The sequence below is a fragment of the Bradysia coprophila genome, assembly GCF_014529535.1.
Source record: "Bradysia coprophila strain Holo2 chromosome X unlocalized genomic scaffold, BU_Bcop_v1 contig_20, whole genome shotgun sequence".
NCBI classification, from domain to species: domain Eukaryota; kingdom Metazoa; phylum Arthropoda; class Insecta; order Diptera; family Sciaridae; genus Bradysia; species Bradysia coprophila.
The window spans coordinates 6,034,314-6,051,051 of record NW_023503307.1 but is presented as its reverse complement, the minus strand read 5'-3'; the positions used below and the strand labels follow the sequence as shown (position 1 = coordinate 6,051,051).

Genomic DNA, 16,738 nt, shown 5'->3' with positions numbered 1-16,738 from the left:
ACGTAATTGGTTCACATAAATCACGAAAGTTTCATTGAATTTATAATTTATCAAACCAATTTCCAATGAGGGAAATGATGGAAATTGTTATGAAAAATGTAATTATTTACCTGGAGGCAATTGTTGTCAACCATTCGAAAGGTAGCCTTCCCCGATTCTTCCGATTCCAACGAAACCAGACCTGAAAATAGAAAAGGCGAAAATTAGTCAAACATTCAAAAATGTCTCAATGTGGCAGTATTGCAATAATTCCTCAGAATATTTATTATTTAAGCAAAATCATTTATGTTCATACTCTTCCTATCAAAATAGTCTCATCACAGAAAATTTGAATTTAACGAGAAAAAAGATGACTTATGGTGGCTAGTTACCTTAAGTTGCTGCCAAGATCGTGAAGTTGGTTGCTTTTGTGCCACATTTCTTCAATGTATTCTTGATGATTGCCATCTCTTATATTGAAGTAGCGCACGAGGAAGTGACTGAGATCAGGAAAAATTCAATGGAAGTTTCCTCCCTTTGAACACGTATCTGCTCCATAGGGACCGAACAGAGCTCATGGTTGTGAAATCGATTTTCAGATTTCATTAATCTTGCTGACGAAATTTCGTTAAATGTGCAGTAAATTTTAGAAAGCCATTTCTCCAATAATAGGATCTGAGCGATTCTAACAATAGAACAATTTCTAATATCGAGGATGAGTTTTAACTACAATAGAACTGTAGCCGTAATGGAACCGAATTGTACGAAAAGCCGAAAACATCAATTTGAATTTTCGGCCCGGCCTAGTGAACTCAATTTGATGATTTAAAGACAAAATTTACAGTGGTAAGAGACGGGTCCAGGTAAAGGGAGGCATGTATACGTCAACCTGAAATAGAAAGAAAGCCAAAAATTAGAACAAATATGACTTACAATTGATCAAAGACGCTCAAACAAAATGGAATGTAGAGGTTACAAGCAAACTCTTTTCATCAAGACATTCCAGTTCTTTCAATAAATTTATCGTTTAGATCTGTAACTGTCATTAAAAAAAAAAACTTGTACCGAAGAATGTCTTGGTCAGAAATAGTCTTTGTGTCAGCTTGTTTACACTCCGTTTTTTCTCAGAATATTGGGCAAAATCATTTATGTTCATACTCTTCCTATCAATATAGGTGTCATCACAGAAAAATTTAAAAACAATTAATTGTAGTGATTAGTTACCTTAAGTTGTCGCCAGGCTCGTGCCTTCATCACATTTTTTGGTGATCTCCATTTCTCGTCTTGCCCACGAGGAACTAAAGTCTGAAAAGTTTCGACGGACGTTTTCCTCCTTAAAAGATGCATATAGTTGCCCGGACGATTGTAAGCATATATCATTTCTAACTATTAATGAATACTAGCTATAAAAGTGTCACAGCACTAAGGTTCTGAAATGGCCCCATAGCGTTAATGGAGTTGAATTATACGAGGAATTAACAAAAATTCAATTCAATTTCTGACCCGGTGAACTGTTCTATTCGTAAATTTGGAGTTATCAATCGTAAGGATCGTAAATACCAACCAGGTAAGGGGGAACATGTATACGTCAACCTGAAATGAAGAGAAAACCAACAATTAGAACAAATATAAATTATAATTGACCAATCACGCTCAAACAAAAAGGAGAGTAAAGGTTCAAAGCAAACACAAGACATTTTAAGACATTTCGTAAGGATTTTAAACTAGGTCGTTTTTGACCAAGGCCCTATTTTTGGAAAATCGATTTGCTATATTTGCTCAATATATTTTAATAAAATTTTAGAAACTCTTACAAAATTTAGAAAATAATTTTAGAAAAATAGGCACTGTTTTGATCACGTTGACATTTTTTAACAAATAAATTTCTGAAAAAATTGGTCCACAGAAAATCTTTCGAGATCTGTAATTGATAACACTTTAAACAAAGAATGTCTTGGCCAGAAGTAGTCTTTGTGTCAGCTTTTACGCACTCCGTTTTTCTCAGAATATTGGGCAAAATCATTTATGTTCATACTCTTCCTATCAACATAGGTGTCATCACAGAAAAATTTAATTTAAAAACTATTAATTGTGGTGACTAATTACCTTAAGCTCTCCATTGCACACGAGGAGCTAACCTCCGCAAAGTTTCGACGGAAGTTTTCACCCTTAAAAGACTTAGGTGCATATAGTTGCTTGGTCTATTGTATACATATACCAGTTCCAGTTCTAAAAGTGTCGTAGCACCAACGAAAACTTAGTTCTAAAATGGCCTCATAGCGGTAATGAAATTGAATTGCACGAGTTAACAAAAATTAAATTGAATTTCCGACCCGGCGGGAATGTTCTATTCGTAAATTTGGAGTTATCAATTGTGAGAAACGAAAACACCGACCAGGTAAGGGGTGACATACGTTCAACCTGAAATGAAGAGAAAGCCAACAATCAGAACAAATATAATTTATAATTGACCAATCACGCTCAAACAAAAAAGAGAGTAAAGGTTCATGGTTCAAAGCAAACACAAGACATTTTGTTAGGATTTAAAGCTAGGTCGTTTTTGACCTAGGCCTTATTTTTAGAAAATCGATTTGCTAAATGTGTTGAAAATATTTTTAGGAAATTTTTGAAAATCTCAGCAAATTTCGTAAATTAATTTTCCGAAAATAGGCCCTGTTTTCCCCATGTTTCCATTTTTCAAAAATTAAATTTCTACAGAAAATCTTCTGAGATCTGTAATTGATAACACTTTAACCGAATAATGTCTTGGCGGGAAGTAGTCTTTGTGTCAACCTGTTCACACTCCGTTTTTCTCAGAATATTGGGTAAAATCATTTATGTTCATACTCTTCCTATCAATATAGGTGTCATCACAGAAAAATTTAATTTTAAAAACTATTAATTGTGGTGATTAGTTACCTTAAGTTGTCGCCAAGATTCGTCACATTTTTCTCCATTTATCGCCTTGCGCACGGGGAACTAAGGTCCGGAAAGTTTCGATAAGACTTAGGTGCATATAGTTGCTTGGTCGATTGTAACCATATACGTAGCACCAACGAAAACTTAGTTGTAAAATACCTCATAGCGTTAATGGAGTTGAATTACACGAGAAGTTACCAAAAATTAAATTGAATTTCCGACCCGGCGTAATGTTTTATTCATAAATTTGGAGTTATCAATCGTTAGAAACGAAAATACCGACCAGATAAGGAGGGATATGTATACATCAACCTGAAATGAAGAGAAAACCAATAATCAGATCCAATATAATATACAATTGCAGAAACACTCTCACGCCAGAAGGAGTGCAGAAGTTATACAAGCAAAAACTTTTCACCAAGGCATTCTTCCGAGCATTTTAAACTGAGTCAGTTTCTGACCACGTACACATTTCTTTAAACAAACATTTGTCGTAGTTCGAATAAATATGTGTACAGAAAGTGCTCGGCTTAGGTATGTAATTGAAAAACTGGGCAAAAGTTTATGTCAGCTTGCATACACTCCGTTTTTTCTCAGAATATTGAGGCAAAATCATTTATGTTCATACTCTTCCTATCAACATAGGTGTCATCACAGGTTTATTATACTATACTATACATATTAACAATCAACAAATTTCAATAATTACCTATAGATAATACCACCATGTCCAAATGCACCGGATTCGGGTTTTCGCCGCTCCGTGGAGGAAAATTGTTAAGCAAAAAAAAAAATATTCCGCTCGATCGTCTTGTTGATGTAAAAATGTTTATTTTAATTGTTTAGAATGATTTCCATTTTGTTCGTTCATTTCATATTGTTCTTACAAAAAACCACCTTCCAGTAAACATTACAATTAATACATTTTTATGTCGGAGCCGAGTGCTCCCAAAAAATGAAAACTGTAAATTGTGCTCGAAAAAAATTCTTATTCTTACTACGAAAAACAATATACAGTGAGTGTGCCTTTTTCGAATAAGTCGCTCATCACTCCACCAAACAAACAACTCATTGTGTATTAGGTCCGATGAGTGTTCTATTTTCAGCTATTCACACGTCTCATCATCAATGGACGAGACAATGGAAATTTGAAGCTATTACTGTGGGTCCACAACAGAGGTAAAAATAGAACGTCATCGTTGTGAGAGAGTTTTCGTTGTTTTTTTTTCAATGATGGGCGACATTATACTAAAGCAATTGATCGCTATGCTATATTAATCACCGGATCCAATTCATTAAAGAAATGCCATCATTCATGATGATACGAATAAAAAAGTAGTAGTAAAATGCCATAGTGGTAGTAGTAGTAGTAGTTACATTTTAGTTTGTTCATGAAATATCTCAGACTCACATTTTTTATATACAAAAAACAAAAAAAGAGGAAGAAACGGGTGAAAGGAAAAATCAATCACAGAAACTTAAACGCCGCGATTTCTCAAGTCTTTAACTTTATAAATTCTAACCAGCCAATGTTCGGTTGTGTATGCTTCCTCAATCACATCCAATTCAAAATCTTTATTACCGATCTCAGCCGCACGCACTCGATCATAGCCGGGTGGTTTTCCACCTTCCGTATATACCTGACCGAATCGATAGTAGCACATTTTGTACATCAAACAATTCAGTAGCGTCGGCGATCCTTCTTTGTCAACGCGAAAATCACCGCTGGGCGCATAGTAATCCGTTTCCTTTATGTGCGCACCACGATCGGTGCTGCCGCCAATTCGGACCATCCATAAAAATTTGTTGATGTCTGGAACGAAAGGGCATTATTGTGGCGGGTGGTTCGTTATAGAATGGTTTCGAGAAGAGAGAAACTCATTCTGAATGATAGGGGTGGTCGATTATGTGGAGCGCGAAAGAGGTTGGTTCACAAAAAATTCTAGTGGTTCATAGACCCAGAATGATTGAAGTTTCCAATTTGCTCTGAAAATTAACAATTGGTTATTCCGGTCACATAGCAAAGCCAAGTTTTTCCTTTTTCCAAACTTTTTTCATTTTATTATGATAGCAAGGACTGCATAGAATAGAAACAACAACAAAAGGAACGAAAAAATCTGAAAGTGTTTTTTTGGCAAAGGTACGAATGGTCCAAGTCCAATAAACCGCTAATCGAAAATTTTTCGATTTTTCGCACCTTGAACTCGTTGCAGACTATAGAGTCTGAAAGGTGGGTTTTCTCGGTTTTGATTGACCACAGAATCGACCTTCACCACTGAATAATCACTTGTCAAACAAAGATAGAGACAAACACGCTACAGGTGGAAGGGGTGTAAATCACTATTCAGCTTATCAAAACAGGAAAGCGAATCGATTAATATAGTGGCCGGATCAGCAAATTGGCAAAAAAGTTGTGCTTATTGAGAGAGCGCAAGATTGAGTAAACCTTAGACTAAACACACACCTTCCAGATTTTGTAGAGCACAAAACAATGAATGTCACTGGTGCTATTGAATAAGATAACAAGAACTTACCATCCGATGAATATCCGGTCAAACCGCCAAATATTACGAGAACATAATCGACATCCAATTCACGCATAATCTCATAAGCTTTCTCTTCAGTGGATGCCATCGCCTGACCGACACGTGATATATGCGTATTGTTCCAAGTGTTATTATCCACCAAAATGGTTCGATTGGCCATCGCCGTTATTTGATAGCCATAATCCCACCACGACATAATGCGAGCATCCTATTAGTGGGAGACAAGTTTCGGTCGTGAGCAACAACAACAAAAATCCCGAATATTTGTTCCAGCATCGGTCATACCTCAGGCGTGTTCATTTTCAACCAATAGTAGGCTTCCCGGAAATCGTCAAAAATTATTCGACCACCGTCATGTGATCGAGCGCTGAGGACAATACTCGGCGAACTATACGCTTCCGATGTGACCCAGGTGCAATGGAATGTATATGTTATCAATAAGAACGTTATAACGCCAACGAATGCCAGCGCAACTTCGCTTTTCACGCCACCGGATTGTTGGTCGAATTTACGTAGCTTCTTCGGATCGACTTTCTTTTCCGCCGATGAGTCAACGCTTTTGATGTACTTTGTCAGCAGATGGGAAACCGTAATACCAGACAGAATGCACATGACTGGTGCGAGTACCAGCATCAGACGAACCATGACACCCTATGGGAGGGAAATTTTGGTTGTTTTTGAAAACATCGAGAAAAATATGTTTCATTGTGTCACTTACAGCAAAGTAGATGCTCGTTATGCCGTAAAGGATGATGAAAATGTTGGAGTCCGAGAGTTTGGCAAAGCAAAAGTATAGACCAGCTGGGAACAAAAACACGAGAATCTGCAAGGAAGGAAGGGAAATCAACTTTTTGACATTATTGACAGTTGGAAGAGAAATCTCTGAATCTTTTAGTATCAGCGATCAAAGTGTTAACAGTCATTGTGATAGTTTCAAGGAATCACCGAATGACTCTACTCAAAATTCCAATCACTACATGCAAGTTTTCACATCATTTTACTATTAGTGGAACGGTACAACGTCCATTAAATGACGAGAAGACTTACTCTTTGCGGAGCAAAGTCGTCACATGACCTTCTTACCAATAAAAACAGACAATTCAATTACCTGCAAATCAAAGTAGAACGATGACCAAGACGTCGGTTGATGTTCCGATACGGATGCAATAATTGGAATGTGATTCTTTGCGTAGGATGGATCCAGCAATGAGTAAAAGCGACCCGTCCACGGGGATACCTTTCCTGTTAAATAAACAAAACGAAAAATGTCAAGTCAAAAAAGTCTTGTCAAAGTGGTTAAGCAAAGCATGTACCTGTTATGGTCAATACAATACCAACGAAAGCGGCTACGGACAGTACAGCCGTAACAAGCGCCTTGAACAGCACATCAAAGTATTCCTTGGACATCTTTGATCTGATGTAATCGACAAATGAATGGATTTGACACAAACCGAACACACCGAGAGCCTGTAATAGTATTTTCGTACGGTCAGTGGTTGCTTATGGGTTATCGAAATTCAAACCGAAACTTTTGTCTTGCCAATCAGATTTATTGTTTATTGAGAATCATGTATGTTTCATACTCTTCCTATCATAAACCATTATCATCATTGGAACAGAACCGGGCGCAAAAATTTTAACCAAAAAAAAAACAACTCAGCGTACAAACCGACCAACACTCACCAGCATATGTTCCGAACTCTGTACCGGCTGGAATCCAACGAAACTAATTTGCATCGACAGTATTGTACCAACGCAATACAAAATGCTGTATGCGACATAGATGCGATGCGAAAATCGACCAGTGGCCATCAGAGCCAATACATGCAATGGAATTAAATTGATCAAAAATACGTAGCCGCCCCAGGACGACACCATGTAGAAGTATGCCAATGCTGACATCGTCGACCATAATATAGCGCCAGTTTTGACCGATTTTATCCAGAAATAGTACGTCAATAGCATACAAAATATGGCAATGCCTTCATTATCGTACGAACCGGCAACCGATCGCGAAATGTAGCCGGGAACGATGGAAATCATAGCAGCGGCTACCAGTCCAGCACCGACGCTCTAAAAATCGTTTCAATGACGAATTGTTCACTGGTCCACACATAGAATAAAGTGACCGACGCAACACTTACATGGATCTCCTTCGTCAACAGGTACGTGACAATTGTAGTCAGTGACGAAAAGAATGGAGCCAAAAATACGCAAACATTTCGTATGTCAATTGTGATGTTTACCAGCCACATGAGCCGATACAAAACTCCCGACGTGATCATCAAACCGGGATAAATGGTCCCGCCAATGATACGACCCAATGGATACCATGCTCGATCGTCGAACCAATTGTGGAAGTTGTAAAAACCCTCTTCGGTTAGGAATCGTGTCGTTCTGGTGGGGATGGAAATGAAAAAGATTCAAATTTATATTCAACCATTGTCACTATCCGGAAAGACATTTCACCGTCAGATGCAATCTTCAATTGGGGTGTGCCATGAAATGTTTTTTAATTCAACAAACACTCGCTTATCAGACCCGAAAAAGTTCTGTCAACAAATCCGACAACTACTAATCATAGATAAGCTTAGAGTCTTATCCGTGCGATCGAATCGGCATGCAATGGTAACGGGCAATTTTTTTTATTTTCTTTCACGTAGGAATAGGAATGCAAAACTACTGAGTTTTATCACAATACACATTCCGCACTGAGGGAGGGGATGAGATAAAAGTTTGTAATTTGCATTCATGTAAATCCCACCCGGACGAACAAATACATCGATAAGTTTCAAAATCCCACAATCACACACCTGTACTTTAACCAAATAAAACCAAATTTACCTGTAATTGAAGTATGGATCGAATTCATGAATGACAGATTCGAAGCGTAGTACAGAAAAAAGCCGGGTACTGAATGCTGCAAAACACAAATCATTTGTCAAATTTAACTTAACCTTCGTGATCAAACGAAATCAAAATTACACAAAATTGCCGCTAATGTCAGAATGCCCAACTTCACCAGATGCTCCTTTTTCTGCAGTCCCTCATTTACTTTGGCTGATGTGTCCATTGTTTACCGGTTTATCCAATTTCGGGTGTGACGAAGTGATGATTTTATATTGACTTATAGCAACTGCGAGCAGTAAAAATAAAATAGATTCGATGGCGTTTCGATAGCAGGCTGGTTGGGCGTTAGATTTAGTTACGATTTAAGTTACCTTCAACTCCTGCAAGTATTTTCTAATATTTCTTAAAAATTCATTTTTAGACGGCGTGGCAAATTTTGATGATGCTCTGATGGGTTTTTATTTTGAAAAGTTTCGAACACCGGGTATGACGGCTGTGACACTTTGAACGCTACACGCAGTTTGTTCACTTTGAATGCAACTTAAAATTATTATTTTTTTAAATTAATTTATTGTTCGATTATCCAATTCCGTTGATTCCATGGTATTTGTCAGATTATCCGTTTTTTCTTCTTCAAATTATTGTTTACTTTATCTTTCAAAAAAGAATCGGCAGTAAAAAGGAAAAGAGATCGCAAAAAAACTTTAAATGTATTCCGTTCACTTTGATGAGTCGTCCATTGTTGGTATGTAATCGCGGCAATCAGCAATGTTGATCTCTGATTTTAGATGAAAAGGTTGTACGTCTATAAGTTTGTTCCAAACACGAATTTTCCTTTCACTAACCGAACGAACACGATTTCATCCATAGAGATCGGTTTTCATATAAATATTAATAAGGTTATGTCTCTGTGGATGACAGTCATTTGAAAACTCGCATGGCCTTGGAACGTATGTACAAGACTCCTGCAAGCTTGTAAATTTAAATCGTTATGGTCACACTCGAAAAAACGTTTTCGTCTAGCCTCCGTTTTCAAAGCGTTTACTTGACATAAGTCTTTAAACAATAGAGCACATGTTAGACCATGCCTCTTATGACTTGGCAGACTTGCGATCTATTGTTGAAACAGAGGGTCCTTCATGTTCCCGTGGTTCAGCACCTGAAACCATTTGATGTATGGAAGACGATTAATGGCCCGAATATGTTTTTTGCCACGGAATCTAACTGATTCATGAGCTGACAATTCTCAATTATGTTCGTTATGTTCATTATATTCTTAATTAATTTTAATGTCATAAATGTATGTTCGTCATGCAACGCTCGGAAATATTCTGAAAATAGAATCGCGAAATGTATGCGGCAATTTTTTGGTTGTATTTTCAAATTTGCCTCCTTTATACACAAAATTGGATGTTCGAACATTATCCTGTCATACACCAATCTGGCAATCCAAATTTTGACGTGGTAATGATGGCTGATCTGTGCAATTTTTTTGACTGTTTTTAAGTTGTCCAATTTTATCATTTTTTGCTTTTATTTAGACAGCCATTTGAACAATTCGAAAATCCATCACTTATCCAATTTATATGCTTTCGTTCAACTAAACAGTGAAATTACCGACCATTATGGCACTGAAGAAAGTTAAAGGAAACTTTGAACGATTCTTTGACAAAACATTAACCGATCTGGTTCGAGGGATTCGCAACAACAAAGATAATGAAGTATGGAAGAAGTGGAGTCAATTTAATTGTTTTCCATTAAAATTCAATTAATTCAAAGTGTTTGCAAAGCATTTGTGTGAAACTCTTCAAACCGTGTTTTGTGTTTCCGTGCGGTCCATACGATATGGGGCGTATATTGATTTTGTTGAAGAAGATTCTCTTCGTAGAAATTAGGTCGATTGCTATCGGTTTCAATGTTTTTATTATGGGAATTTAACCATATTTATGCGTTCAATTTATCGCGAATGCATGCAAACCTGGTCGATTTATTGCAATGTGTTGCGAACATGATTAATGAGGTCATTCCACTCGAAATTAATGCGATTCGTTAAATGTTTTAGGCAAAATATATTGCTCAATGTATCGAGGAGGTGAAACAGGAATTGCGTCAAGATAACATTAACGTTAAGTGCAATGCTGTGGCAAAGTTAACTTATGTAAGTGTGTGGACCGGGACATTTAGGTCTAAAATTTCTCTAACTATGGAAAGTTGATTGGCTAACCGAATTTACATTTCCGTTCCAGATTCAAATGCTCGGATACGACATATCTTGGGCTGGATTTAATATCATCGAGGTGATGAGCTCATCGAAATTTACATGCAAAAGAGTGGGCTACTTGGCTGCTAGTCAGTGTTTCCATCCGGATAGTGAGGTGAGTGGAATTCATATGGTTTTGATAGTCATTTTCATTGAGACCGTCATCAACATATGTCACGTTGGGCGGATGGAGAAGACATGACACCCTTCGCTGATTGTATTTTTTTTTTCTAATTTCTATCGCTAGCTCATCATGCTGACCACAAATATGATACGGAAGGATTTGAATTCACAGACCCAATACGATGCAGGCGTGGCGCTGAGCGGTCTCAGCTGCTTTATTTCATCAGATTTGTCCAGAGATTTAGCAAATGATATCATGACTTTAGTAAGAACTTAAAATTGATCATACCAGCGAGACAGAGACTAATCATAAAATTATGTGTGATTCATGCAGTGTAGTTCAACCAAACCTTATCTACGCATGAAGGCCGTCCTTATGATGTATAAAGTTTTCCTACGCTATCCGGAAGCGTTGCGGCCAGCTTTCCCGAAACTAAAAGAGAAACTCGAAGATCCCGATCCGGGTGTACAGTCGGCAGCTGTGAATGTGATTTGTGAATTAGCCCGAAAGAATCCGAAGAATTACCTGTCCCTGGCACCGATATTTTTTAAACTGATGACCACCTCGACGAACAACTGGATGTTGATCAAAATCATCAAATTGGTGAGTCACAAAAAAAATCGAATTTTCTTTGCCCGTTTTGCTGTCTGTGGAAGTTATATTGTGCGAACAATGAAACGAATGTTGGTGCAAATAATCGGAATTTTTCAATTTTTTATTGACAAGTTTGGCAGCCTTACAACGATTGAGCCAGCATTGGGATACAAATTGTCTCAGCCACTGATTGCTATCATTGCAAGGTCTTGGAAGTATTTATTTGCTAGAGAAATCCGAGATTCGTAGAATGCTTTGTTCGTAACGCTAAGCGATACGTTCTGTTATCGCAAAAGTTTTTTTTTTTTTATTAGTTAGCTGCCAGATCTCATTGTTTTTGATTATCTTTAAGATGAAGTAAAACAACGTTAGGCTGAGCGGAATCGGATGATTCTGTAGTAACACTGATGTGATTGTTTGAAATTCTTGAGAATTTACCCTCACCCTTAATCCATTCTGAAAGCATTAGCAAAGTTAGAGTGAGGGTTCCTGTTGACGGTATTACCTTCGACCTTCAACAGGAACCTTAAAGCCTCAATTAAGAAATTCCGAAAAGGGGAAATCCTTGAAGATGGCTTACAGAATTTAAAGCAAAATTGCCCTACCCACTCTATAAACATTGTAAAACCTAGGCGAAAATTTATTCGACTTTTTCTTTGATTAATGTAATCGTACATTTAGTCCCGGCACTTCATTTCCATCGAAATATTTCGCTCGAAGTTCCAACTTGAAGAGATAAAAGAAAAATTTATCGGAGTCGCTGTTTCAAGTGCACATATCTTTGTATTGTAAACACACCTGTTGAACACTTACGGCTGTGTCAACACTTCATTTAAATTTATCAATCTTCAAACGATTGTTTTACTTAGATACTTTATCTTTAGGCAAACATTTTCCAACATATCTGTGATCGTAGCACGTGAAGAATAAGTAAAGTTATCAAATGTTAAATATAGGCACAGTCATATTCACGTCGATGGGCTAATAACTAGCCAGAATCCGTATGCAAATAATGCCACTGAATCCTTTTGAATTCATTTTGATGAAATCGTGGCTAGGCTCTACCAAAATTTTAACTATTGTTCTATCACTGGATTCACGAGAGATACATCATAAAGTCAATGTTTGAAACTTGTGTGCCATAGGGTTACACTACGTAAGACTAACGATGTTCGGGTATCTGTGTTTTTGAGCGCTATGGCACCCTGGCAATGGCAGGTTTAGTGGAAAATGTGTGGGTCATGATTTTATCTAGGGAAATTTTCATTCATCTGTAAAATACCTTTTTGAAGTTGGGGTGTGCGCGCCGGACAAGTACAAGTAGTCGTACACCTATTGTTCCTTTATTGATAAACTTGAATGAAAGAACATCAGGTGTCTGGCAATTAGAACATGTCCGGATACTGGTATTGTCACCCTAAATTTGGCTAGATATTGAAAAAAAAATAAATTGACGATTGAAAAAATGGAGAATAGGGAATCAATAGCAATCACTTCATAAATAGCGTTGTATCGAAAGTCATACGATCTTATACAAGAACTGATTCCTCTCTAGCTGGTGTCGATAAATTTTGTAACAATAAAATGAAGAGCCTACTTTTGAGAACGTTTTTGTGAAAATCGTTGGAAAAAATCGGGAAATTCAAGAAATTTCTTGAATAATTTCGCGAATAGATTTTCTTAAATTCGGGAAATTTAAACAAAGTAGAGAAATTTCGAGAAATTCAAGAAATTTACTTTCTCAAAAGTAAGCCCTGGTAAAGTCGTCCTAAAATTTATTTTATTTTCTTCTATTCCGCCATCGATACCATTTTGAAAGCTTATTTATCAATTATGATGACTTTCAGTTTGGCGCATTAACACCTTTAGAACCTCGACTAGGCAAGAAGTTGATAGAACCTCTCACATCATTAATTCATAGGCAAGTAGACTTAATTATTGTAATCGCTTCTCATCGAACTTTTAATGGCCATTTTTTTCCGGCTAACATAGAACCTGTTCACGAATTTGGACGACAAAATTTATTTTTAATTTTTTAATCAAAACATTCACAGTACATCCGCTATGAGTTTACTCTACGAGTGCATAAATACAGTTATTGCAGTATTAATTAGCATTAGTAGTGGAATGCCAAACCATACAGCGTCGATACAGTTGTGCGTGCAGAAATTGCGGATTCTAATCGAAGATTCAGATCAAAATCGTAAGTTGCACACAGTTGGCCGCAAATCGATATCTAATTGACTTAACTATCTATCGCAGTAAAATATCTGGGACTGCTGGCCATGTCAAAAATTCTAAAAACTCATCCAAAGAGTGTACAAGCGCATAAGGATCTTATATTGGCGTGCCTGGATGATAAAGACGAGTCAATTCGATTACGTGCATTAGATTTGCTATTTTGTGGAAAGGGTGGCGGTATGGTGTCCAAAAAGAATTTAATGGAAATTGTCCGGCGACTGCTCGGCCATATGGAACGTGCCGAAGGGTCGGCCTATCGTGATGAATTATTGTTTAAAGTTATACAGATTTGCTCTCAGGGTTCTTACCAATATGTAACAAATTTCGAGTGGTACTTGACCGTTTTGGTTGAACTGATTCAGCTAGAGGCCGGATCGAAGCATGGTATGTTGACCTATCACCCATTTTCTTGTTGTTTCATTGATTCAAATCGAAACATTTTTCTTCTACAGGAAGTGTGATTGCTAAGCAATTACTGGATGTGTCCATTAGGGTGCAAGCGGTTCGTCCATTTGCTGTGTCTGAAATGACAGCGCTACTAGAATCGTTTCCGGAAACCACACAGAGTGGATCGATGTTTGAAGTTTTGTATGCGGCCGCATGGATTGTTGGTGAATTTTCCAGTGACTCGAACGAGCCGGAACGTAGTCTGAATGTTCTGCTTAAGCATCGTTCACTTCCCGGGCACATACAAGGTGTCTACGTTCAAAACATTCTCAAACTTTTCACTCGGATCGTTACCGATTACTTGGAACATAAAGACGTACATGGAATTCTTCGGGTAAGGCCGCGTAGTCTGTTATTTGTTTGGAATCGACATAAAAATGTACTTTTGTTACAGCTATGCAATTTACTACTCAAGAAGCTTCCGTCATTCGTCAGTTCCAGTCACATTGAAGTACAGGAACGCGCCAGCTCAGCGTTTGTTTTAATAGAAATGTTGCGTGATCAATTAAATCTAGTTAGTGATAGCCAGTCAACGGACGTTATCTTGTCGCAATTGCCAACGATCGATTCCAGTGAAATAGCAATCGGTGCAATTGAAATCGTTCAGGAAATGGCACTGCTATTCGCTGGCGATTTGAATCCGGTGGCTCCGAAGGCTCAAAAGAAAGTCCAAATACCCGAGGGTCTCAGCTTAGACGAATGGATAAATACGCCGCCGGCAGAGAGCAGTGAATCCAGTGAAGACGAACAAACCGATTTGTTTGTGTCGCACGAACAAATGGAACATTCGGACAGAAAAACCAAATCGGTTGAACTGACGCCCGAAGAAATTATGAAATTGAGAGAAGTGCGCAAAATCGAACAGAGTCACAATCCCAACTATCTCAAATCAACTACGAAGCCAAATCAAATAGTGAAGGACGGTTGTGAGGATATTCCAATAGCTGAATTAGCGTTGGAAGTACCGCTCAAAATCACTTGTGAGTATAACAAGAGTCACTGGCTTTCGCGCGTATTGTTGTGGGAAGAATTTTGTAGTAATTCTCTTCACGTCTTTCCATTTCAGCTACAAAAAGATCTGATAAGTACCTCCAAGACGACCAACTAGGCAGTAAAAAGAAAACAAAGAAAACTAAAAAGACTAAAAAATCAAAACATAAATTAGGAATTAGCAGTGAATCGGATGGCGAAGGTAAAGTGAATGATTTGCGAAAGTAAATGATCAATGAGACTAAACTCTCGCGTTCCGCTTACAGAACCGGTAGCCATACATGCCGTTAGTACATTCATTGAAATGCCAGAAGGCGCAAGTCTTTCGGACAACGACGACAAAGACAAACACGATGTCAACGATCCCCATCGGGCACTCGATATCGATTTGGACTTGTAAGTATACCTTGGCGACGTTACACTTCAATCAATTGATTAATTTCATTATTGTAGGCCTCTGCGAACCGACGAGATTCTTCCAAAACAGTCCTACAAAAAGTTCAATGAAATTGCACCGCAATTGGCTGGTAACAATGTTACAAAGAAAACCGAAGTGATAACAACGGCGAAATCATCAAATCGCGATAAAAAGGAAAAGAAACGTGACAAAGACCGGGACGGTAAGAAAAAGTCGAAACATAGCATCGGCGACAATGAACCGGATCTGATTGGAACGCCGGTGAAACATCAAAAGGAGAAGCATAAGAAGGAAAAGAAGGACAAAAAGGGGAAGGAGAAAAAATTGAAAGACTCGAAAACGGGCTATGAGGAAGCTATTGGTATTTCAACGCCTAGCAAAGAGGTGTATTGAGATTATTGTGTCGATCTGAATGTTCAGCGGTTTTTTTTTCAATTTAAAATTTTCTCTTCGTCTGTTTTCGTTTCATTTGGATTTTATTGAATGAGTCGAAAGAGAAATTTGTTAATAAAAGAATTTGATCGAAAACACAGATCTCATCACACTTTGATGCATTTGAGAAACATAGACAGATAGAAACCGATATTTTTTAGACTCCTCCTATCTGCTTAAGCCGAACAATTTTTTTCATTTTCATTTTCATCGTCATCAAAATCATTATTGCGGCAACATCAATTACTCTTCCATCTCCATCTTTATTGCCTTTATGTTCCATTAAGTTTCCTTTGATTTTAGTTTTAGTTTTTGTTATGAAGACAAAAAATTTAATGAACATTGTAACCTACATCTCGTAATAACAAATAGGCAAATAATATATAAAAAGAAATATTTACAATAATCACAAAACTTTGACGCAATTTTTGATGAAACATTTTGCTCCTTCCACAAAATCTCTTAACAATACTATTTGCACCCGGGTGTAAATAGCCTCAAATACACTATTTGCATCTGTTGTAAACTAGCTTAACAATTTGATGTCTCGACAAAAGCTATTTGGAACATCCTTGTACAAATTGGCCTAAAAATTCGGTGTTTCGACTGGAGCCTAACAATTTGAATTGGAATAATTGGGTGCAAGTAGTGTGTTTTGGACTATATGCCTTCGTGTAGGAAAATTTGGTTAGATTTAAGAAAATAGTCCCTGAAGTAAATCGAACGGATAATTTTACTGATCCGGATACGAAATAGCTCGTTACTTCACTGATATAGTAGTCTACTCTTGCTCGCGAATCCCTGCGAAAGTGAGTTTGAATGCTAGTGTCAATCATGTAACGACTTATTTTCTGCGAGTAAAATACATTCCTATTGGTCTGTCGTCAAGTAAATTCAAGTTTTCGACGTTTTAACTTATCTGGCACGACCATGAAAAT

General features: G+C 37.5%; 3 protein-coding genes across 6 annotated transcripts in view; 1 reads left to right on the top strand and 2 right to left on the bottom strand.

The window, feature by feature from the left end:
• LOC119068993 (putative carbonic anhydrase 3) overlaps positions 1 to 2,688 on the bottom strand; it is a 30,171-nt gene extending 27,483 nt beyond the window's left edge. Inside the window, exon 1 of the mRNA XM_037172869.1 lies at positions 2,672 to 2,688. The gene's annotated coding sequence lies outside the window, so the exon portion shown is untranslated. The remainder of the gene's footprint in view (positions 1 to 2,671) is intronic.
• Positions 2,689 to 4,076: 1,388 nt separating this feature from the next.
• On the bottom strand, positions 4,077 to 8,812 carry LOC119068976 (dolichyl-diphosphooligosaccharide--protein glycosyltransferase subunit STT3A). Of its 2 annotated transcripts, none has more exons than XM_037172845.1 (11): positions 8,666 to 8,812; positions 8,430 to 8,580; positions 8,289 to 8,364; positions 7,589 to 7,841; positions 7,128 to 7,517; positions 6,758 to 6,911; positions 6,553 to 6,686; positions 6,163 to 6,267; positions 5,730 to 6,095; positions 5,433 to 5,652; positions 4,077 to 4,711 (listed from the first exon to the last, which is right to left on the bottom strand). In XM_037172845.1, the coding sequence occupies exons 2-11, from the start codon at positions 8,515 to 8,517 to the stop codon at positions 4,377 to 4,379; spliced, it is 2,121 nt and encodes a 706-aa protein (XP_037028740.1). In that variant the 5' UTR covers positions 8,518 to 8,580; positions 8,666 to 8,812; the 3' UTR covers positions 4,077 to 4,376. The 2 variants fall into 2 exon arrangements, with proteins under 2 accessions (XP_037028740.1, XP_037028741.1); XM_037172846.1 differs by having other exon boundaries at positions 4,113 to 4,711; positions 8,430 to 8,595; positions 8,666 to 8,796.
• Positions 8,813 to 9,749: 937 nt separating this feature from the next.
• Positions 9,750 to 16,206, top strand: LOC119068973 (AP-3 complex subunit delta). 3 transcript variants are annotated; one of them, XM_037172841.1, is made up of 13 exons: positions 9,753 to 10,015; positions 10,357 to 10,452; positions 10,541 to 10,669; positions 10,802 to 10,942; positions 11,012 to 11,281; positions 13,120 to 13,193; positions 13,327 to 13,475; positions 13,535 to 13,897; positions 13,966 to 14,294; positions 14,355 to 14,940; positions 15,027 to 15,152; positions 15,217 to 15,346; positions 15,404 to 16,206. In XM_037172841.1, exons 1-13 carry the CDS (start codon positions 9,920 to 9,922, stop codon positions 15,759 to 15,761), a joined length of 2,847 nt encoding a protein of 948 aa, XP_037028736.1. In that variant the 5' UTR covers positions 9,753 to 9,919; the 3' UTR covers positions 15,762 to 16,206. The 3 variants fall into 3 exon arrangements, with proteins under 3 accessions (XP_037028735.1, XP_037028736.1, XP_037028737.1); XM_037172840.1 differs by having other exon boundaries at positions 9,750 to 10,015; positions 13,966 to 14,940; XM_037172842.1 differs by lacking the exon at positions 15,404 to 16,206 and having other exon boundaries at positions 9,762 to 10,015; positions 15,217 to 15,350.
• Positions 16,207 to 16,738: the final 532 nt, after the last annotated feature.